This window comes from Quercus lobata, chromosome 12, assembly GCF_001633185.2.
Source record: "Quercus lobata isolate SW786 chromosome 12, ValleyOak3.0 Primary Assembly, whole genome shotgun sequence".
NCBI classification, from domain to species: Eukaryota; Viridiplantae; Streptophyta; class Magnoliopsida; order Fagales; family Fagaceae; genus Quercus; species Quercus lobata.
In genome coordinates this window covers 3,589,025-3,612,629 of record NC_044915.1, presented here as the reverse complement: position 1 = coordinate 3,612,629, position 23,605 = coordinate 3,589,025, and the positions used below count along the sequence as shown (strand labels likewise).

The following is a 23,605-nucleotide window of genomic DNA, read 5'->3' as shown; positions in this document are numbered from 1 at the left end:
GTATCATAATTTTTTACTGATTTTAATTTGAGATTTACATGTTTTTCTACAAAAATTAAGTAATTAGAACTACTAATACAACTAACATCATCATAACGCTAACTCTAAAAAATGAGTACAAATCATATGTTCGTGTGTGGATTTGTTCATTTTTTATAACTAGCCTTATGACACTTCTTGTAACACCCCATAATTTTATATAAATTTATTTCATATGCATAAATTAAAGAGAGTCTCATAATTAAATGGATTTAATTGATTTGGATCTAAAATATTTAAATCAGATAATTATTATTGTATATGAGGCCCAAGTGAGATGTCATAAGTATAAATATGGGCCTTGATGATTTTAAAACCCTAGCCTTATCCTTGAGCTACGTATATATATAAATAGGAGACTTCCTCTCTTTTAGCGACGCACAAGGTTGAATTTATTTTTCTACCCTAGGGTTGTTTCCACGCTTATAGGAAGCATCTACGATTTGTGTACCTAATCTATGATTATATTAATGGGAAAAAGGGTGCTTTGTGGTTATTATATAATCGTATATAGCCTCACTAAGTTCACCATCAAACTAACATGCATCCACACCTTTGTTATTGTCTAAATACTAGTCCAGCGGCATCAAGGGAATAATAGGCAACTGGATTGATAAATTAAGGCTATTATACGTGGCTTCCAATATTAGATTGAATAGATATAATGTTAGAGTGAATAGATATGAATAAAACATATGGCTGTTACAGTCAAATTGATCAGATATTCATTATTCGGCCATATTGAAGTTTCATGAATATCTATGATTACATTAATGGAAAATCTGATTAGGCAGAGCCAAAAATCTGATCAAAGCTGAAAGTAAATTGAATATTTAAGTGAATAAATAGAGAATTTTGGATATATCAGTATTGTTTAAGATAAAATTGTTTAAGTGTGAAAACTGATTTTAAGTGAGAAATTGTGTATTGATGGACCTATCTTTAGTGTTGCTAGGTTCTAATCCTACTGATTTGTTGTGATTCAAGGGAGGTTGGTTTCATATTTTTGCAAATAAGAGGTAAGTGGTGTTTACTAATTTTGGGGGGTTTTCCCAAAACAGTGTTGATTATTAAACTATTTTATATCAAAGAAATGTGTTAATATTCTATATATAAGTTAATATTTTATAAATGTTTGATGTGCACATTGACTATTCGTTTTATGAAAAACTTGTGGGACAACCTAAATTTATTTAAACTTGTATGTGTGAATATATCTTTATATTTTTTAGAATTATGAATGAATTATTTTTGTGAGCATATTGAATATGTTTTGAAAACCTATGGCAAGTTGTGAATAAAAGCTTAGTATTGTATTTAGTCCTTAGTAAGAGACAATCATACTGCAGCTAGTCTTTAGCAAGGGACAGTGCCAAAAAAAGGGACAGTGCACATTTGATAGCTCCTTAGGAAGGAAGTATACTATTGAGGATCCAAAAAGGAAGTTCCTTAACAGGGGAGTGCACCTTTAGGTTATAAAGGAGTCATTCTTAAGAAAGGGGATGAAAATGAGGTTTAAGTCCCAAAAAGGGGACAGCACAACCCTGTCAATGGGACTAAATGTTGACCGCGAGAAAAGCCTAAGAAATTGTTTATATGATGGTATTGATATATATATTATGATGGCTCACAATATAAAAATATTTTTTATATGAAATATTTGATGATAAAATATTGATGAATTACAAGTTATGAATTTGTTGTAAAAATTATTTATTTGAAAAGTTTGTTCTCACACCCCAATGTTAGCGAATTCCACTTATTGAGTTATCTCATCCCCCCCGCCCCCCTTTATTCCTCCTTACAAATACATTAAAGGGATCATTAGAGTAGAGATTCTTGGAAGGCAACAGTTACTAATTGTTTTGTGAAACTGAGGATTTTACTATTATTTTTATGGTATTAAACATTGTATTGAAGAATTATTTTGAGGATGTTTTATCTTTAGTGGATTAGAGCTCTGACATTTGTGATGAGATTTTAGGTTGTTAGTTGCTTTTATTTAATATTTTTAAGGATTATTTAGATGGAATAGGCTTTTATTGCTTATGATTTTGGGGCATCACACTTCTAGCCGTATTAGTAATTCTAAATCATATGGTGTTTCCATGACCAACCCCGATTTGTGCATATGCACATATATTAAACTTCCTTGAAAAAAAATTTACAAGCCTAGTCTGTGCACATATTTTCGACGCTCTTGCTCCAACCCAATCGGTAGCAACCACGAGCGGGTTCCGCTAGGATGGTGAGATCGGTGGCAAAAATGAGCAGCGTCAAGACCACAAAGTCTGGTGATGATGCAGCCTCTCTTTGTTCGCATTTGTTTTTGGATTTTTTTTTTTTTTTTTTATAAGAAAAGACGATAGATTGTTTTGGGTAATTTAATTGCACATGCATTTGGGCATGAGTCAATTTTAAATTTTAAATTTTTAATAGCAAACTAACGGATATCTTAATTTGGCAAAAGTGAAAAATTCACGGAGTAAATTAGCTAAATTAAAAGTATAGGGAGTGTAGTGGCCACTACCTCAAAGTTCAAAGGGTCTCTAGCCATTTTTCCCCATTTTATATTTTGAGAAACAGCCATAACAGAATCAGATAAACTAAGAATAAAGCATGCACGTCTAAAGGAAACAATCTTTTACAATTATGTGCAAAAGTATGTACCTTTTACCTAAATAAACCAGAAAATAATTTGAAGTATGAATAAAAGGATGTAATTTTCAAAAAATATATGTATCACAGAGATCACTTATTAAACGAATTGGTAACTCTTTCAAGGCTACTCAACTGGTACCACTTTAAATTGTATCTTAAAAACTTTAGATACTCTGCTCTGGTTCTACCAAGCTTGTACGCACTGTACACACACACAAAAAAAAAAAAAAAAAAAAAAAAAAAAAAAAAAAAAACCGAAAAGCCCGTATGCACTGCACTTTATGTAATGCGATTACCTCCAATCCATGCTCATTATTATATTTGAAATTACACGATTAGATCTTGAATGTCAAATTCAAACAAGTGGCCTCTCATTATCCAAGATGATGTAAAATTGGAAACCAATGAAAAATGAAAAAAAATATGTGGGAAAGAGAACTCACTTATACAGCGTTATTATTACAACAAGATGTCTCAAATGCCATGCGGAGCAAAAGCATACAAACATGCTCAGCAGAACCCTTTTGCTTATGGAGTGCTCCAAAACCCCAAATGGGCTGCGACAGCATTCACAAAAAGCTGCATGTTGACTCGCTCGAAGGGAAAACCTCAAATGCACCGGCTATGGTTCTATTCCTATCAAAAGTTCTATTGTCCTTCAACAAATACAAATCTGTACCTGATTTTACAGTTCTGGAGGTTGAATTACTCCATTCACAGTGTCACTTGCTACTCTGATTGTTTCACTAATTGTACAATTTATAAATATTGCCCTGTCAAATAGCAAGCTGCTCCAGAAAACCATATGCATATCACAAAGCAATCAATCTTCAAGCATCTTTGATTTAAAACTCTCTGTCTGATGAATTTAGCCAAGCAAATCACTAAACAAGTTTGGATTTTGACTTGAAGGGGTGACACCCATCTGCCTCACAAGTGCATCCTTTTCTAGGGCATCTTTAGGGTTTGGACCTTTAGTAAATTGTGTCGGAAGTGTAGCTCCTGCATTAGTAGCGCCACTAGTTAAATTAGATAACTCAGATGTGAGATTGACATCATAGCTGTTGCTTGGCAGAGAGTTTTCAGCACTGCTACTCTGTCCACCAGCAGGTGTCCCTACATATAGCGCCATAATATCAGGTGCTTCAGTAGCACCAACTGCACCATGATTCACTGTTGAAGTAACTTGAGTTGGGTCAAGAAGCCCTTCTAACTGCTTGAATGGATCCACAGATGGAGCACTATTTGTAACAGTCGGTTCACCCAAGTCAAGCAAGTCTGGAGGAGGTTGATGATTGATCTTCTCCAATGTAGCTTGATTGGATACGACTGCTGCCTTTGGTGCCGGAGACTTCTCTGCAGCATGGCTACTTGCCTTGGCTACCTTATGGCTAGCTGAAGTAGGCCTCTTCTCAGTTTTTGAGGGTCCACCAAACAACGAAGCAGCAAGCTTCTGCTTTTCTGGAGTAATTTCAGCTTGTGGCTTCCTTGAATCATGAGTATTACGTGCTTTTGAATTTACATTGGCTGCAGAATCTACTTGTGTGACCCCATTTGATGTACTCTGGGAAGCATTTGAGGTAGATGATGTAGGAGAAGAGTATGTTGGTTTACCCCACTTTCTTTGAACACCATCAAGTCGTAGCCTGAGTTCTGTTGACCCTGCATCTGATATGGATGGCACTGATGCAACCTGGTGGGTCTCCCTTGAATAAGATGGCTCAGGTACTGGAACAAGTTCAGTTGAGGGTGCAACTGAAGCTGGAGGTATTCTTGATGTCACTGGGGCCTTTGGAAGCTCATATGCCTCAAACCTAAGACCATGCATTGAAGCTTCAGGCTGGTCTTGGCTTCTGAAATTGCTGATATCTAACACACCAGAGCGCTGACTCTCAGGAATGTAAGGCTGGGCGCCATTTTCCAGCGATTGTTGGACATAACTGTTGAGGAATGAGAGATTTTTATCAATCTGCAAGGAGAATTTACAGATTTTAGTATTCTGGAATTAAATGACGTGAAGAATATCAAAACAGACCAATCCAAGTGGCAGGAGTTTAAAGTCAGCCAAAACAGAAGAGATGCCTTTCAAACATACTAAGATGCACACCCATGCAGGTACACTGCCCACCCGCCCACAGGTGCATGCACATGTGGCCCCACACAACACACACACATGCCCACATATGTCCTCATCTACTGAATTGTGCATCAGCACATTACATATTTTCTCAATAAATACATCCAAAGTATGAATGCTCTTCCAAGCAACTAACAATCATAAACTAGAGGGGCAGAAACAGGATGTACATGAAACAAATTTAGATTACTACCAAGTATAATGCATTAATTTACAATCCAAAACGAGGATTTTCAAGCAATCAAGCAAAGGATTTACCTTTGCAAAACTTTGATAAAGTTGATTTCATAAAAAAAGAAACAAGACACAAGAACTAAGTGCAACAAAAACCAAAATCCAATAAAAGCCTGCTAAGAATACAAGCATGCCACACAGAGGTACAAATTACCAAATAAATAACATTAATGGCAGAACCTACTGAATCTGCAAAATATATGGATTCTTTTGCACAGAGAGTATACTGAATGTCGACTAACTATGACCCCTAAGCTTAAACTGATTCTGAGTTTTCAGCAATCTAACCCCAAAAGCCCAGTTGGCAAGTTCAATTGATACTCATTCTACTATGTAAAGTTTAACTGAATAAATCTCAGAACCTTCTCCAACTAATATTGATGTATTTTTTTCTTCAACAAACTAACAAAAAAATCTAAAACCAATTCCCATTTCATAGAAATTGTAGCTCAATGTTTGATCAACAGTTCATTGGTTCTGAAAATTAATAGAAGGCCAAGGATAAGATTTTTTTTTTTTTTTGGATAAGTAAGGCCAAGGATAAGATTTGTAAGACCAAGAGAGAAAAAAAAACAAAGGATTAAGAATAAAAGGAACCGATGCAGAGGCACAAGGACTGCAAATGAGATCTAATTTATTAGTTGAGCAAAGTATTCAGACATCAAACCATGAAAATTGATAAGCTCTCCTCTAAAACATACTTTTAACACAAATGGGACAAATTATTAATTCAACAAATTTTGACTTGACCAAGCCACTAGAAAGTACTATTAAATGATTCAGATATAATTCATACTCTCATTTCCACCAAGAATTTAGCCACTTCAGTACCCTCCACTGTAAGAAAACATACCACCAAATTTATCTGACTATTGGAATCTCAGAACATATATATCTCTCATACACTCAATTTTTAATTCATAATTAACAATATTAACAAACCCTGAACCACAATTTATCTTTGATTTAACTGTGCCATCCCAGAAATTAAAACTATAATTCAGAATAGCACTTGCAAAACCTGAAGTCTGAATCTTTAGTAATCACATTTATATCACCTGCCTCAGTCTTTAATCTCTCTAAGTAAAATCACATAAGGTCAAGTAGATGATAACCAAGCAGGACTTGATAAGTCCTAGAAATTAGTAACTAACATTTTATCAGAAGATCACATTACCTAAAACATGGCACAAATTGACGTAAACCAGATGAACAAACTCAACACCTGATGTCACAATGGAACTTAAGCAAGAACTCAAAATATAAGCATGAGGCCTCTAGAAGAGCAAACTTTTTTTTTTGATAAGTTAGAAGGGGCAAACTAATAAACAGAGAAACAAGAAACAAGAAATAAGTTTAGATAATTAGATCAGCACATAAATAGGAGATAGGTAGGATTAAAATATCTTCCAAGATTACCAATAAGCATTTAAAAGGGGAGCCACTTGCATGAGATTCAAAATAATGCTAGTAGGTTCTGTAATTACCTCTATGTCCTCACAACTTGCGTCTAATGGCATAATACTCTCAACAGCATGAGCATCCAAGCTAACGACTGCTTGCAATTCATATGCACGTTGCTGCAAATCCGTAGAGTGGGAAGCTGATAATTCTTCAACCAAAGATTGACACTACATCAAGAGAAAGAGTTACTAATCTAGAAGTTCGTTTGCAGAGTATCATAATATAATAACAAATTAGCAATGCCAGATTATAAAAAAAAAAAAAAAAAAAAAAAAACATATATAAATGAATACAATCACAAACAGATGCAAGAATGCCCTAGCATTTAGTGGAATTTTCTATGAAAACTAAAATCTATTTAAGAAGTTACTAATAGAAGTTAGAGCATCCTAGTGGACCCCAAACGCAGTTAAAGGTGAGCAAGGATTAGTTAGGGAGTTTCCCACTAACAATCGCAAATCGAAAAAATAGTAGCAAATTTTATAAAAAAAAAATGGAAAAAACAAAAAACAAAAATAAATCACATCAGATGGCTTCAAAAAATAATGGGAAAATCACCATAATTACCAGAGGAGGCCAGCAACTCAAATCATGTAGTCACCAGAATCTGGTGACCATGTCAGTGCTGAAATCACCAATGACGTCATTGCACGGTGCTGATGTCAACAGCCCAATCATCTGATGACAACCTCCAGATTATTCTACTATATTCTAAGGTTGGATCAATACACACTGATACCAAGTTGAGTTGTAAATTATGAAGTATTATGGTTAAAAGAGAGACAGAGAGAGAGAGAGAGATCTACCAAGGAGACTTGGTGGCAGAATGAGAACGTCCAAGCAGCAGTTAGACTATAGAGAGAATGGTATAGAAGCCTACCTAGATGTAGAGACAATGCCGCCTATGAAAATTAGAGAGATAAACAAGGAAGCAAAAAAGACAGTCTGAGAGGCTAGATTTAAGGCCTAAGATGAATTATGTAGCTAGTTGGATATTTATAAACTTGCTAAGACAAGTACAATGAAAACAATACTTAAATTGTGTCAACATTAAAGCTGAATATCAAAAAGTGTTTGAAAAGGAAGAGGAGATTATAGAGAGATTGAAGAGTTATTCTGATAAACTTTTTAATGGAAGCCATACAATAAAGTAGACCGACCAAATTGAGTAATCTAATTGAGGATAGAAAACAAGAGAAATGGAAACGTTCAAGGCTAGGTCTTGTTTCTTGAAGATCCACAATTGCCTCTAAAGTTTTGAAATTAAGGCTTAGTTGTTGTTGTCCTAATAACAACCAATCTTGGATAGAGAGAATAAAATAATAAGTTTTTCTTTTATGAAGTATAAAAAAATAAGTGTTAGATAACTGTAAGAGAGAAAGATCATAATGTAACATCATTTTTTTTTATTAGTAATAAGTTTTATTGATATCAAAAAGGGCAACCCTAGTACACGGAGTATACAGGGGTCAACAATCAAGTTACAAGAATCAAGAAAATCATAATGTAACATCATATCTTAATAGAAATTTCAGTTTCATTATGAAGCAAGCACTTAAAGGGGGTATTTTGGGAGCATTCAATTTCAAACAGATATTGAAGGAACCTCTACCAAGCACATGTGTGGCACAATTATAAGAGAATTCCAAAAATATTACATGAACAATTGTTGAAGAATTCTATAAAAACAACAATTTCTAATTTATGGGATTTAAAAAAAAAAAATTATATATACCTTAGCTTAGCATGGCAGGTCACTAAAATCTCATATTTGTTTTTGTTACGGATATTCAAAATCAATCTTATTTTTCTAGCATCTAAATTATGGCTCAGATGGTCTTCTTATTACTTAAGCCACATCAGATTTAGAAAGAAACAAGACTAAAACTACCAGACAAAGAAAAACCTATAAGCAAATATATATTTGTTACGTGTTGAAATATGATTATATAATACCCACAATAATCTTTAGCCAAAGGACAGATAAGTCATTTACTAAAATCAATTTTTGTTTGTTCTACATTCCCCATGCACAATCATTTGCAAGACAGGGCTGTGGAAGTTCATTTGGTTGTGATAAATCTCAAATCTTCAAAAAAAAAAAAAAAAAAAAAAACACATACAGAATGAAAATGATGCGCTATCTTCTGCCAAAACAACATGAGATTCATATCCACACACTCATGTCACATCATGTTGACACAAGTACCATGGGGGAAAGTGCCAAATCCATGGAACAGCCAGTGGGTCATGGTTTTATCTTAGCAGCATATTTGCTTTGAGTCATAAAAAATGCTGTTATCTATCTCAGGTAACATATCCACTCTTCTCCCAGATGGCACTCAAAATAAAGAAATCAATTACAATGGAAAGGATATTTGGTCTTTGAGCTTAGTGTTTCACATACCTCAGGTAACATATCCACTTTTCTTCCAGCTGCTATTTCAAATGCATATATTTTCATGAGTGCTGTAACTGCATATGCCTTCAAAAGAAAAGAAAAAATTGTCCAATTAATGACAAAATGTAAAAGAAATTGGGGCAGAAGTTTTTTGATGAAAAAAAGTAAAGTTTTTGCGGATAAATCAATTTCCTTCTCAAACTGAGTCATAAAATTTATACCCAGCATTAATGTGCTAATATTGAGCTTAAATGCGTTTCTTCACTATTTAAAATCACAATCAAATCCAAAGAATAAGAACAAAATACCTAATGGAAAATATAGCAATTTCATACTTAGCACATACTACAGTATACTAATGAGTAGTTTTAGCAATCATATCCTCAAATTCAGCTCTATATTCAAATCATGCTTTATTTTATTATGTATTTGTAATTAATGTTCCGATTGCAAACATTGATCTCACAAATAAGCTGTAACCTGAGCTTTTTCTAAGAAATTCAATTGTAGAGTACTTGGTTGCTTGAAATCATCCCTTAAAACACCCACATTCAGATAGATTAACATCTTCCCATCCTTCTCAAATTGTTTTAAACTAGGAAAAACATGAATGTCCACTCAAATCAATTACTCTCCTATTGCATCCATTTCTTCCAAGATACATGCACATATAGGTGATTAATGAAGCATACAGCTATACAGGCATGTTCCTAAGAGTTTTTAACCAAAGACGGAATCAAACATGTAACTTTGAAAAGTCAACTACACAATGTCCCTGCCATAAATTTTTTTTTTTTTTTTTTTTTAAATGTAGAGTTGGACAAAGATGTCAATATTAGCACTGGCAAGGAAAATAACACAATCCAATTATCATGATTTAACCTTGGGATGATGGAGGTGTTTGAAGGTTGGTGTCAACAATAGGGTGATTGAGTCACTGCAAGGCAATAATATGGTAAACTAGAATTGATGGTAACATTGGCAGTAAACCAAACACAACCTTAATTACAATGAGAAGTATTCAATAAAGTTAAAACATGCCAGCCAAGGGCAACTTAAATTTCACCATACAGAATGTAGCGAGGGATACCTTTACAGTTTCATCATTTGAATATGCCTCTGCCACATCACATAATTTACCGGTAATATAAGAAGCAGAATACTTCCCATCAGCTGTTCCATACTCCCCCAAAACCCAACAAATGACCTGTAATCAGAACTAAGTATTATGATAATAATAATTTTTTTTTTTTTTTAAATATTCTTTCAGCAACATCTACATGCAGGTAAATAAATAAAAATGAAACCAAAGTAAGATAGTGTGTACTTGAAGAAATACAGACGGAAGCTTTGGCTCTCCAATAATGCGCAAATATGACTCCACCTGCATCCCCAAAGAACAATTGCCATCAATAAAATGGATAAATTAAAAAATAGTCTTCATTGCAGAGCTGAAGCTATTCACATATGCATATTTGTAGATACAATCTCCATTCCATAAGCTCCTGATCTTTTATGATCACACACAGAAACAAATGCAAAGGGTCTTGCCTTACATCTTATCTATTAACTCTATTCTCGGACTGTTCAGTTCAGTCAAAAAGGAAAATAATATATAAGAATTTACTACACTTATCTTAGGAACAGATAATAGTTCTTACAAAAAGGATGTACACTATCTTAGTGCAAAGCCATATCTGTACAGTAAAGAACAATTGGGTGAATTATATACAACAAGATGGAAAAAATTACATGCTTATGCAAGCTTTCTGCCATAACACAAAATTTAGGCTGTCTAAGGGTGGTTATATCATTCTCTCTGTCATACACCACGATTCAGGTTACATCAGTTTGTTATTAGACCATGAATGGATAAAAATAGCCATTTGGAAGATCATGTGCTTTCCTAGCTTCTTCATTACCTTCTTAACATCTCATTCTATTATGTTCTTCTCCTAAAATCTCCTTAAAATCCCTCTCAATCTCTACTCCTCCTGGATTGTCTCTCACCTCTCTTTTTTTTATAGGTATCTCTCACCTCTTCCTTATCTATCTTCTCTCTACTAAGGAATTTTTCTTCCAATCCCTTCCTTCTAGATAAGTCTCCTTCCCTTCTTTTTTCGCTCATCAGTTCTTTTCAACATAGCAAAAAAGAGAATATTTTATTATCAGATTTCTCTCAACATGTTTGACGAAATGCCCTGTTGGCCCCAAACTTAGGTCACATCAAGAGAACATAGCACGGTACAAACTTATTGGCTTATATATTGTAGAAGTTCCATCTAGTTACTTAGAGCATGACTCACAAATAAGTTCAAGGGCAAGGTTATGAATTTCTCATCTATAAGTTGATGCTCCTCAGATCCTTGTTTGAATGGATGTTGTGTTAGGCTCTTTTTCTTTTTCTAATCTTTTAGAGGTGGTTAATCATTGAAATTTTAGAATTTAATTGTATGCTTCATGTGCACTAGGGCTTATGCCATTCTCATGTCTAACGATAGACAATTTAAGAAAAAGGAAAGAAAAAGGAAGGTTTGGATATGGGATTAGTGTTATATGTGCAAGTATAACGGTGAATCAGTTGACCATCTTTTCCTTAATTGTCTGGCTGCTATGGATTTATGGTTTGTGGTTTTGGATTTATTTGGAGTAAGTTGGGTTATGACAAAGTTAGTAGTTGGGCTTCTAGCTTGCTGGCAAGGTCAGTTTGGTCAGCATCGAAATGGACATATATGGATTATTGTTCCACATTGTTTGATGTGGTGTCTCTGGAGGGAAAGAAATAGTAATTGTTTTGAAGATAATGAGAGATCCATGCCAGACCTCAAGTTATTTTTCTTTAGAACCTTATTGGATTGGTTGTCCACTTTGCAAAACCAATCACTTTCTTCTTTTCTTCATTTACTCAATTTATGTAATCTTTGTAATTGATTTGTAAACCCTTGTACACTTCCTATGTACTAGGGTGACACTTTTTTATATCAATAAAAATTATTACTTACAAAAAAAAAAATAGTATGACTGTTTTTTTTTTCCTATATAAGCTAGTAGATTATCTAGCTTCTTTGGAAGAGATTTCTTGGAGGTAGAAGTCCAAGACTCTTTTTATCAAAGAAGGTGATAACAACACACGGTTCTTTCATAGAATTGCCAACTCCCATAGGCGAACCAATCAGATTAGGGGAGTGGAGGTGGATGGCGTTCTCTTTGAGGAGGAGTCAGTTGTTACAGATCAGGTGGTGGATTTTTATAAGAGATTATATTAGGACCCAGAAGCTTGGAGACCTACTATTGATGGGTTAGAGTTCGCTTGTCTAGACGAAACTGAGAGGGCTATGTTGGAGAGAGAGTTTGAGAAGGAGGAGATTATTGAGGCTCTTAAGGAAGCGGAAGGCGATAAGGCCCCTGGGCCAGATGGGTTTACTATGGCTTTCTATTAGAAATGCTAGAGTGTTTTAGAAGGGGATGTTTTGGCTTTCTTCAAAGATTTTCACAGCCAGTGTGTTTTTGAGAAATCTCTTAATGCTCTTTATTTGATCCCCAAGAAGACTAATGCAGTAAATATCAAAGATTTTCGTCCTATTAGTCTCGTGGGCAGCCTTTATAAACTTTTGGCTAAGGTATTGGCTCATTGACTTCGAGGGGTTTTGGATAAACTGATATCTAACTCTCAAAATTCTTTTTTTTTTTTTTTGATAGGTAATCAGAAATTTATTAATAAAGAGAAAAAAGAAAAGAAAAGTACAAGTTGTTCATGATGATGAACAAGAAGAAAAAAAAAAAAAAACAACACAGCAAAACAAGAAATCAGGAAACTAAGCTAAGGGAAGACATAAACTCAGAGAGAGAAGAACAATCAGTAAAACCCCAACACCGAGACCACTACCAAAGACTACGTTGGCATAAAACTTTTAACTCGTCCAATGTCTTCTTGTTATCCTCAAAGGAACGACGATTTCGTTCCAACCACACAATCCACATTAAGCACCCTGGAACCAAATTCCAAATGTCAGAATTATGTTTCCCGAGCCACTGATGCCAACAAGATAACAAACCCGCCACTGATCCTGGCATAACCCAATGAATACCAAAGGCCTGAAGCATAAAAGTCCAAAGGGAATGAGTAAGAGGGCAATGAAGAAGAAGATGGTCTACCGACTCCCCATCACAACAACGCATACAACACCAAGTAGCCAACGGGCGACCCCTAAGCATTAGATTGTCCAAAGTGAGGATCCGACCATGAGCAGTTGTCCACAAAAAGAACACCACTCGCCTAGGAATCTTTGGTTTCCAAACACCCTTCCAAGGAACAAAGAATTCGAAGCACCTCGAATCGCATGGTAATAAGACTGGGTGTCAAAATTACCATCACCCTTCAACCGCCAACAAAGAGTATCACTCCTATCACCCCGAGGAATGCGAGTTTGGATAAGCTGGAGTAGGGAATAAGATGCTGCTAACTCCCAATCTTCAAAAGCTCTATAGAACCTTAAATCCCATACTCTAACAGTACCCCCATCTGGCATCCACAAAACCTCGGAGATACAAGCATCCTTGACCGCTGAACACATATAGAGATTAGGATAGAGATTTTTTAGAGTATTATCACCAATCCACCTATCATGCCAAAAGCGTATACGAGTTTACTTGATGGAAAAGACAAATTCTTGATGGAAAAGACTTTACTTGTCGAAAGGAGGTAGGCTTACTTTGTTAAAGAGTACCCTATCGAGTCTTCCCACCTACTTTTTATCGTTGTTTACTATCCCTCAGGCTGTGGCAGCAAGAATTGAAAGGATTCAGAGGAATTTCCTTTGGGGGGCCTCAGAGGAGGTTTTTAGGTATCCTTTAGTTGCTTGGGATAAGGTATGCTTGCTAGTCGAATGTGGTGGTTTGGGAATCCGAAGGGTTGGGCAGTTTAACAAGGCTTTGCTTGGGAAGTGGTTGTGGCGTTTTGGGAAAGAAAATCATAGACTATGGCGTCTATAGCAGACAAATATGGGGAGGCAAGAGAAGGCTGGTGCACTAAAGGGGTAAGAGGTGCTCACCGGTGTGGGATGTGGAGGAGTATCAAAGAAGGAACAGAGAAGTTCTTTAGCCAGATTCTGTATAATGTGGGGGAGGGTAGCCGTGTTAGTTTTTGGCATGACCCATGGTGTGGGCCTACTTCGTTGAAGGAACTTTTCCCTTCTATGTATGCTTGCTCGGTCTCTAAAGAAGCTTGGGTATCTGACTTGGTTGTATCAAATTCAGAAGGAGGTAGAAGCTGAAATGTATTGTTTCGTCATGGTCCTCAGGATTGGCAAACAACCACTGTCTACTCATTTTTTGAGCTTATTTATTCCTCTATGCCGAGGGGTGAGGGGGAGGATCAGCTGGTCTGGAGATTGACTACATCTGGTGTTTTTGATGTACGCTCTTTTTATAAGCTATTATCTAGTCCTACCACTGATGCCTTTCCTTGGGAGTGCATATGGCGTACTAAGGTGCCTAAACGGGTGTCTTTCTTCTTATGGACAGCAGCTAATGATGGAATACTCACCATTGACAACTTTATTAAGAAAGGTTAGTTTTTGGTTAATAGATGTTGTCTATGTTGCTACGATAGGGAATCTGTGGACCACCTTCTTCTTCACTGTAAGTTCTCTTATGCCTTATGGTGTGAAGTTTTTGCAGTGTTTGGGATTCAATGGATAATGCCAAGGTCAATGAACTCTTTTTTCTTTTATTTGGAGACACTGGTTTGGAAAGCATTGTTCAAACATTTGGAATATGGTCCCGGCTTGTTTAATGTGGTTAGTCTGGCAGGAACTTAATGCCCGCGTTTTTGAAGATAAGGCGAGAACTTTGGAACATCTAAAATGTTTAATTTTTCGTACTCTGTTCCTTTGGGCTCGTGTTTAGGGGTGGACAAACTGTATTGCTGTATCTGATTTTTTAGTTTCTATTTCATGTAGCTCTTGATCTTCTTGTATTTGTTTCATTGTTCAAAGTGTTCACCATCATGAACATGATATTCAATTTTTTTCAATAAAAGTTTTATTACCTATCAAAAAAAAAAGTGACATAGCAAAACAATACATAGCAGCATCCCTACTTGAATCTGTTTTTCAAAAATTATAAGAGAAAACACAACTAAGAAAACAGTATTAAAATTAACTCAGCTAGACTTGTTGTTTACTATTGATAAGTTATCTAGATTTTTCCTATCCTTTTTGATAAGTAGACTTATCCTATCATAAGTAGCTCATCTACATGATTATCTTATCTTCAAAATACTATATAACTTCAAAATCTTATATAATATAAAATTCAGACAATGAAATGACGTAAAAATTTGACACACATATTTCATAAATAAGGTGCACAACAAAGTAACATACAGCAGATGATCTGAGTTGACTATCTGCAGCATCATCATCCTCACCAAATCCCTCTGCAATCAACCGCATCAAGTTATGTGCCACCTTAATATTCACAAGATCTCCCGCATGCTCAAAGACTTTATTCATTGTCTGTGTAGTACACATCATAAAAATTATATTATACTCAAAAACACTCTAGAATGCAGAAATGCAGAATGCAAAGGCATTTAATAATTACCTGGATAAACCAATGATTACTGGGTGCAAATTGCTCTGCAAGCTCAACACATCGAGATGCTATATAGGTTTTGTAATGGTTATCATTAATGCTTATCATGTAGTCAATCATGCGGTCGACAATCACTTCAACATTGGAGGACTTAGTCATTTTATACAGTAGCTCAAAGGTTTTTCTCTTTAGAGTATCATCCGGGTCCTGCATCATGCACATCAAGCCCACTATTAACACAAGGAAAGGACAAGCATGATTGAAAAGCGATTTATATATAAATTGGTACAATTCCTTTAGTGCACTACCTTAGGTTCCCCAAATAAATTCAAACACATAGTTGTATTGACCAATGCAGCACAAATAGTGTTATCTTTCTCAAGTACAACTAAATTCAATGCAATTGTGTACAGCACATAAGGAACCGTGCCTAGGTTTTACCCCACTTTTTTTTTTGATAGATAACAAAAAATTTTATTAAAAAAGAAGCCAACCCAAGTACATTGGGGATGTACTGTGGGGGCAAAAATCAAGAACAATTTTACCCCACATATATAATTTGCAATGAGCAAAACTCCACATCAAAACCATAATAATAACCACATGAATAGATTTCAAGCAATTTGAATAATAGTGAATATAATAGAAAATATTTCTCACCTCTAAGCAATCAATCACAGCAAGTTGGTGTTGTTCAGCAATCTCAGGACTTATCTTTATGAGTCGACCAAGGGCATCAATTCCCATATATTTAAGATTGTGACTGTCACTCTGCCCACAAAAAATAGTCATTAGAGCGACCAAAAACTAGTACAATGTGAATAACCTCAATCTGGGTATCGCGGCAAATGGGCATACCTTCAAAAACCTTGAAATTACGTCAGCAGCAGCTTCTAACAATTTAGGATTTGGATATATAGATGAAACACAACAAATGCACTCGTAAAGTACTGCATTTCCTATATTACTCGTCGAATCACACTTCTTAAATATGTCCCCAACAACGGTATACATCTTTTCACTTGCTAGCTTATCACCACTTCCCAGCAATGCTAAAATCTTCAGCAACCTGATCTGAATAAACGGCGCAGGCATCTGATGATAGTCATAACCTTTCGGTAATCTTCGTTCAGCTACTTGTTTAAGAATGCTCACAAAACTAACCACCAAATCCTTATAAGAATTAACATCAACCGTTATAAGATCGAAAAGCGGGCACAGAGTGGCACCCATGACGCCAGGATCATTATCGCAGAGCCGTTTACGAAAATTAGAGAAGAGATGAGACACCGAAGAAGGAGACTTGTGGTAGAACCGATGGAGCGCCATTATCGCCTTTTTTCGGACGGCTTCTTTCTGGTGACCTAACAAGTCGACTACCTGAGGCAAGAAAGCAATTTATAAAAAATAAATAAATCCCACTTTCAAGAGCTGGGGTTTCTAAACTTTCTGAACAATACGGACTAAACCCAAAATCGTTAAAACACCTCACGTGTTTAATCTTGAATCTGTGGATTACATTACAAACCCATAAAGGTAATTTAAAAAAATCACACTTTAAATAGCTAAGTTTCTAAATTTTCTAACTAAATGGAAGTCCTAAACTATTTAGGATTATTTACTCTAATGGATCAAAATATTTAATCATAAAGAACTCTACCCTTAACTTACTAAGATTCTTAATCTCATTAGAATCTCTAACTTATAATTAGAGCTTTAATCTGATTAAAAACATCTAATTAAAATAGATAAAAGACTTTTTAGTCATCCAAAAATTCCAATCTCATTAAAATGTTTATTAAAAGAAAATCCTAAACAATGTTAGGCTAAGAGTTCTATTTAACTAAATGCAAAACAACACCCAAAATCGTTAAATCAACTTTTCACGTGTTTAACCTTGAATCTATGGATTGCAGTTCAAACCCAGAAATTAAAAAATAAAAATAAAAATCACACTTTAAAGGGCTGAGTTTCTAAATTTTCTGAACAATACAGACAAAACCAAGAAAGGAAATTTAAGAAATCGCACTATGAAGAGCTGAGTTTCTAAATTTCTGAAGAATACAAACAAAACCCAAAATCGTGAAAGGAAATTCATTTCTAAATTTCCTGAACAATACAAACAAAAACCCAAAAAACTTCAAAACATCTCTCACCTGTTTAACCTTGAATCTATGGATTACATTACATTACATTACAAACTCAGAAAGGAAATTCAAAAAATCGCACTTTAAAGAGCTGAGTTTCTAAAATTCACCTGAGGCAAAACGGCAGGGATAGTCTCGTCGTTTATGAGCCTACACACGGCGTTGAGGGCGGCGCAAACGATGAGATAATTGTCCGATTTCAAGTCCTTTTGGATGGTATTGACAATCAAGATGATGAGATCGTGATCGTCGTTCAAGAAAAGCGTGACGGCCAAGTAACCAGTGCGCTTGAGAAGCAAGGTATCGTCGTGGGTCATCTTCACGGCGTGGATGTACCCAAACGACGCGTCGTGGCCGAGCATTTCGATGTAGACGAGTCGGATTATGAACTCCTTCATCTTCCTCTTCGGAATGTCCGGCTCCGAAATCCGACGCTTCAGGGTTTCGATCTCGTGGAGCACAATTCGATCCTCCTCGGCTTTCGATCGAGCCTCGCCGATCGATTTCACGAGCTCCAAGAACTCCTTCGATTGGCCGAACCCGCCTTGGGATCCCATTGCCAATTCTCGACCGATGGTTTTCAATTGCTCCATTCTTTTCTTTTTTTTGGTTTCCGGGAATTGGTTTTTCTAGGGTTTTCAGATTGGGATTTGTATAAGCATTTGATTTCTGTGGATCTGAGAATCAGAGAGAGAGAGAGAGAGAGAGAGAGAGAGAGGTGTAAAGTGAAAGTGAAAATTGGGGGAAATCAGGTGTGGGTACTTGGGGCAGTGGTGAAGAAAAGGTGAGTTCAATTATGGGACGTGTTCGAGTCGAATCAGTGGGGTTTCGGATTTGTATCCACCGATGTGCTTATCACCGAAAATTAAAAATTGAAAATATTGCACTAAAATCATTTTTAAATATATAAATAGTATTACCGAATCCAGTTTTAAAATTATTTTTATGATAAAAAAAATATTTATGAGTCTGTAAATAGTGCACGGATCTATCAAAAGCACTAAACATGCAAAATGCTATCCAAACAAATACTAAGATGAAATAAATTTTTTTTTTTTTAAGAATTCGTGCTCATTGCTAATTATATCTCTTTATTATTAGATCAAGATAATAGTCAATTTTTTGTGTAGGTGAAAATTGAATTCCAAATCTCTTGATTCAATTATGGACTTTACCGGAACTCACAAAATATATTGTTATTAAATACATTAATAATTTTAGATTAAGTATGTTTCTGATGGTAATGAACTGTGTCTTGACTTATAATCATAGGATGAAAACTTATTATGTCTATCAAAATGAAAGTGATTGTTTTTTAATTCATTGTAAACTTTCTTGTTAAAAAAAAAAAAAAAAAAAAAAAAACAACAACAACAACAACAATTCATATAAACGTTTTTTTTTATTGAAGGTGATTATGATTTGGCCAAACTAAAAAATAACATATTATCGCCATATTATACATATTAATGATTGTAAACACTTATTGATTTGTATTTATGTTGATTCCAGAAAAATAAAGATGAGAGCGGAAATTGAAGCTTAATTGAAAATTGAGAAGGACAGACAGTGATGAAATGGAATGACAATTTGATGTTTTTATGGACACTCATTGTATAATAATTAGTCGCACCCTTTTGAAGGGTTGTGACCATGGACAGATACTTCTCTATGAAAGAGTCATATTCACTCGAGAAACCAAATGTGCACGAGAAGCTATCAAACCACCAAGAATTTTTAGAAGTTGCCACTTAATTAATTTTATCAATGAATTTAATATATATATATATATATATATCATACAAATTATTGATGCATGAATAAATTACAATATAGTTTGAATCCAACCAAAAAAAAAAACAAACAAACAAACAACAACAGCAAGGTATGGATCCCTAAATTATAATATAAAACATAGCAAAATATTAAATTTTATTTCTTACTTACATTCTCACGAAAACAATTATAATAATGAAATTACATAGATAAAAGCTAATCTAAGCCTTAGTTTGGATACCAATGAAAATTATTTCACTATTCAGCTTATTTTTGCTGTTATTCATGAACCCTACTGCATTTTTTTGATACTATTTATAAGCTTCACTGTACTATTTCAACTAACTTTTACATTTATCTACAGTACTTTCAGCAATAAGTTTTCAGTTTTAGCAAAATAAACAGTATCCAAACAGACCCTAAATATCTTAGTCACTGTTGTCAACCCAAATGAACTCCACCTGATTTCTCTTTTAAGGATAACAATATCTTCAACTTCATATTGACAGGCTTCTTAAGTTTTATCCAAGGTTTTAAAATCTGGACCGGTCGGTCCGACTAGTTGAACTAGGAATTGGAGACCAGTTTGGTCCGAAAAAATTCCTAAAATCGGTGAAAAGCGGTAAAAATCGAGAAAAATCGGTCAAAACTAGGAATCGAAGGCAAATCTAGTTTTGCCCCAATCTAGCTTTTAAAACCAGGGTATTATCATTAGTCATTACTATCAACCCAATGAACTCCACCCTTAATTTCTCTTTTACGAACAACAATATTTTCATGTTGACAATATAAGTATAAACATCCTTTATTGAGGATTTGACTTACCATGAATTCCCCATGTACATAACCATGAACAAAAAGAAAAAGCGGTTAGTTAGGTGGTTTAAAACTCAATAAAAGATCTTTATGTGAATGCTATTTTGACATGGCAACTGGCATGTTGAGCAAAACTCTATTCCAAAGCTTTTTATTTTTTATGTCATCCTCCACCTCCTTCTTTGTCACATGGTCAATTTTTATTTTAAATTTTATGCCTGTGATGGCATTAAGTCCCTGACTTAGTCTCAGCCAACACTCCACACACACATTGTAGGAACACTCAAAACAGAACTATCAAGGGAATTCACACACACACAGCACACACAGTATTTACAGGACACCAACCCTAATCTTTATTACTCAATATCAAGTACAAAGGAAGCCTAGAGAATACACACGAAAATTCTCTAAGCAAAATTACACACTCTGCTGTTGATAACCCTAACAGCCTAGGATAAATGCACATAAATAACTGTCACGGCAGTTACTGCCAAGTAACTACCCCCTGTCTAGGACTTGTTGTCATATATGGTATGACTTAGGATACTTTCAATTGATGTTGTATTGGCCTGCTCTCCACATTTCCAACCCCTACACACCAGGTCTGAACATTCAGAAAGCTAGGAACTGCTTGGTAACTGCTGATAACTATTGCTGCACACTCTACACATGCCAGCTCATGTCTCAACACATCATCATGGGGCTTCTACCCATTCTCCAACAGCCCACACACAATTGTTCCACCACGTTTTAGAAGACTTAGTCTCCTGCCCAAGCCCTTCTCATCAGCATCACAGACCATACAACATGCCCATATGCAGCACATCAAATAACTGTCACCAACCCACTCACACAAGTCCATGCATTTTGCCAACACTAACCAGCCCAATGCCTTACACAACATATCATCATCACAGTAGCCAAGCACTGCCTTGCATCCAAGCACTGCCTTGCATCCAAGCTACCAAGACCACACACAAAGCAACCATCAGCCAAGCCACCATTGCCATGCACCATCCCACAGGGTCAGCATCACCTGTTGCTGCCCAACATCAAAATCCGTCTCTGCCCACCATGGCCCTCCTTTGCCATGGCCTTGGGGCACCATGTGAAGTAAGGTGCCTCCACATGCTGCCCCTCATCATGCTCATCACTCTGAATCTAGCAGGGAGACCGGGCTTGTCCCCCTCAAAGAGCAATTAGGAGCTTCATTAGATAGGCACGAGGAGCCATTGGTGTCTTGAGAAAACATTGAGCCAAGTGACTGGCCTGATGTTGTCCAAGCACTCCAATTCCTCATGCCATCATCAGCAACTCGTAAAGCTCTTAATATTCTCTTATGTTACTTTGCCTTTCCCGAAACTTATTTATTCCTTCCTTTTAACAAAATTTTAAGGTGAGTTTGGTTCAACTTTTGATATTGTGCTTTTTAAAAAAAGTTATGGTTTTAAAAAAATGCAGTATGTAATTAAACATTTTTAAAAAGTAGAATGTTTGATAAAAACTATTAGAAATTGTTTTTAAAAAAAGTTGAATGTTTGGTTAGCATTTATCAAAATTGTGGACATAGATTTGAGTTATTTAGGGAACTTCAAGAGAGTTGGGTTATGAGTCTACTCTATGAATCTTTAGGAAATCTTAATTGACGATTTCGTTGGAGTTATTAGTTTCGTTTTGAATGTTGTGCTTTGAGAGACGATATAGACTTGATTTTATAGCTTGGAGTTGTTTAACTTGGAGTGTAGTTCATTATTATTATTTTTTGCTTTAAAAAAAGGACCCGTAGTTGTGGTTACTAGTTCTGGCCAACTTAAACTCTGTCATGCATGACATAGGATCACCATGTGCAATGGTATGACTTGCCACTACTTGAACTCACAATTCTCAAACTTGCAGGTGGGATAGATCATAAGAATTTCCTACTATTTAGAGCATTCAAATCAAATATGCTAAAATAACTCACCCAAAAAAAAAAAAAAAAAAAAACTCACAACAACAGAGGTGCTAAGCTTACAAATTTTTAACACTTAGAGTCTATTTGGGAACAACTTATTTAATTGAAACTGAAAACTTTTTGCCGAAGGTACTAAAATTAAAGCTAAAAAGTAGTTGAAATAGTACAATTGGACTCATGAATAATATCAAAAAGTACAATGAAACCCACGAATAATATCAAAAAAAGCTGAATAGTAGCAAAAATAGCTAAATAGTAAAAAAAAAAACTGACTTTTTTAGCCAAAGCCATATACAACCTTAGTTATAGTAAACTATCATATATAGTAGTTTACTATAGTTAGAATTATACAAAAATAATATTATTTTATTCGGTTCTCTTATTTGTCTTTCTCGTGCCCCTCTCTCTTTTCTTCTCCTCTTTGTTCCATCTCTGTCTCACATTTTTGTCTCTCTCTCTCTCTCTCTCTCTCTCTCTCTCTCTCTCTCTCTCTCTCTCTCTCTCTCTCTCTCTCTCTCTCTCTCTCTCTCATTGCCATTAAGGGTATATTTGTTTTATGCTCCATATTAGCAATGGTGTTGAGATTGGTGACAATTTAAGCATGCAGTGGTGGTAGAGATTGGCGTGTAGTGGTCGTTGAGATTAGCATTAGTGTTATGGGTTTATGGGTTGCGAGTTGTTGAGATCGGTGGGTTTTGTGGGTTGTGGGAGTGGGTGGTAGTGGTGGTGGGTTGCGGTTGTAGCTAGTTGTACTTGGTCTTTTTGCTAGGTGGTTGTGGTTGACGATGTTGTGGCTGGGTTGATCATTGTTGTGGGTCACTGAGTTCATTGGTGGGTTTTTTGTGTGGTGGGATTTTGTCGTGGCTGGCTTTCGACAGAGTTGTGGTTGGTGGTAGTGTGGCTATGGAATGGTTGGTGGCTTTTATGTGAAATGGGTGTTTAGCTGTGGGCATGGCTATTTTGTGGTTGTGGGTTTGGGTTTGACTCTTTGTGGCTATGGAATGGCGTTTGTGGGTGTATTAGGTATAAATTGTTTGTATTATTTTAATATATTATATGCTAAAATAGAGCCTTTGATGTTGAGTATATTAGAGCATCCACATTGGTGGAGTCATTAATTTAGCACTTTGGTATCACAGAAAGTTACTTTATTTATTTTACCACCTCACTTTATAAAACACCTAACATCAGTGGTTTTATTTTACCTTTCAACGCAATAAAATAATATAAACAACACAATAAAATAATATATCTACTACAATAAACAATTCATTTATTTAATTTTTTTTCTCTATTCTTCTCTATCAATCTTTCTCAGTCTTTTCAATCCATAGCTCTCACGCCGCCGCCATCGTCGCCGCCACCACCACCACCAC

General features: G+C 35.5%; 1 protein-coding gene across 1 annotated transcript; it reads right to left on the bottom strand.

Moving 5' to 3' along the window:
• Positions 1-3,038: 3,038 nt before the first annotated feature.
• LOC115970864 (AP-4 complex subunit epsilon) lies at positions 3,039-18,521 on the bottom strand. The gene is made up of 10 exons (XM_031090483.1): positions 17,791-18,521; positions 16,392-16,913; positions 16,194-16,304; positions 15,543-15,740; positions 15,323-15,454; positions 10,264-10,320; positions 10,027-10,143; positions 8,943-9,020; positions 6,559-6,702; positions 3,039-4,669 (listed from the first exon to the last, which is right to left on the bottom strand). The coding sequence occupies exons 1-10, from the start codon at positions 18,271-18,273 to the stop codon at positions 3,569-3,571; spliced, it is 2,943 nt and encodes a 980-aa protein (XP_030946343.1). The 5' UTR covers positions 18,274-18,521; the 3' UTR covers positions 3,039-3,568.
• Positions 18,522-23,605: the final 5,084 nt, after the last annotated feature.

What these genes read in the sequence shown, in the direction of transcription:
- LOC115970864 (XM_031090483.1), bottom strand. Translation starts at nt 18,273, where the DNA reads ATGGAGCAATTGAAAACCATCGGTCGAGAATTGGCAATGGGATCCCAA. An exon ending in TCCCTGCCGTTTTGCCTCAG is followed by an intron (nt 16,914 to 17,790) that starts GTGAATTTTAGA and finishes TTCTTGCCTCAG; the next exon opens with GTAGTCGACTTGTTAGGTCA. An exon ending in CTGTGATTGATTGCTTAGAG is followed by an intron (nt 15,741 to 16,193) that starts GTGAGAAATATT and finishes TGCATGATGCAG; the next exon opens with GACCCGGATGATACTCTAAA.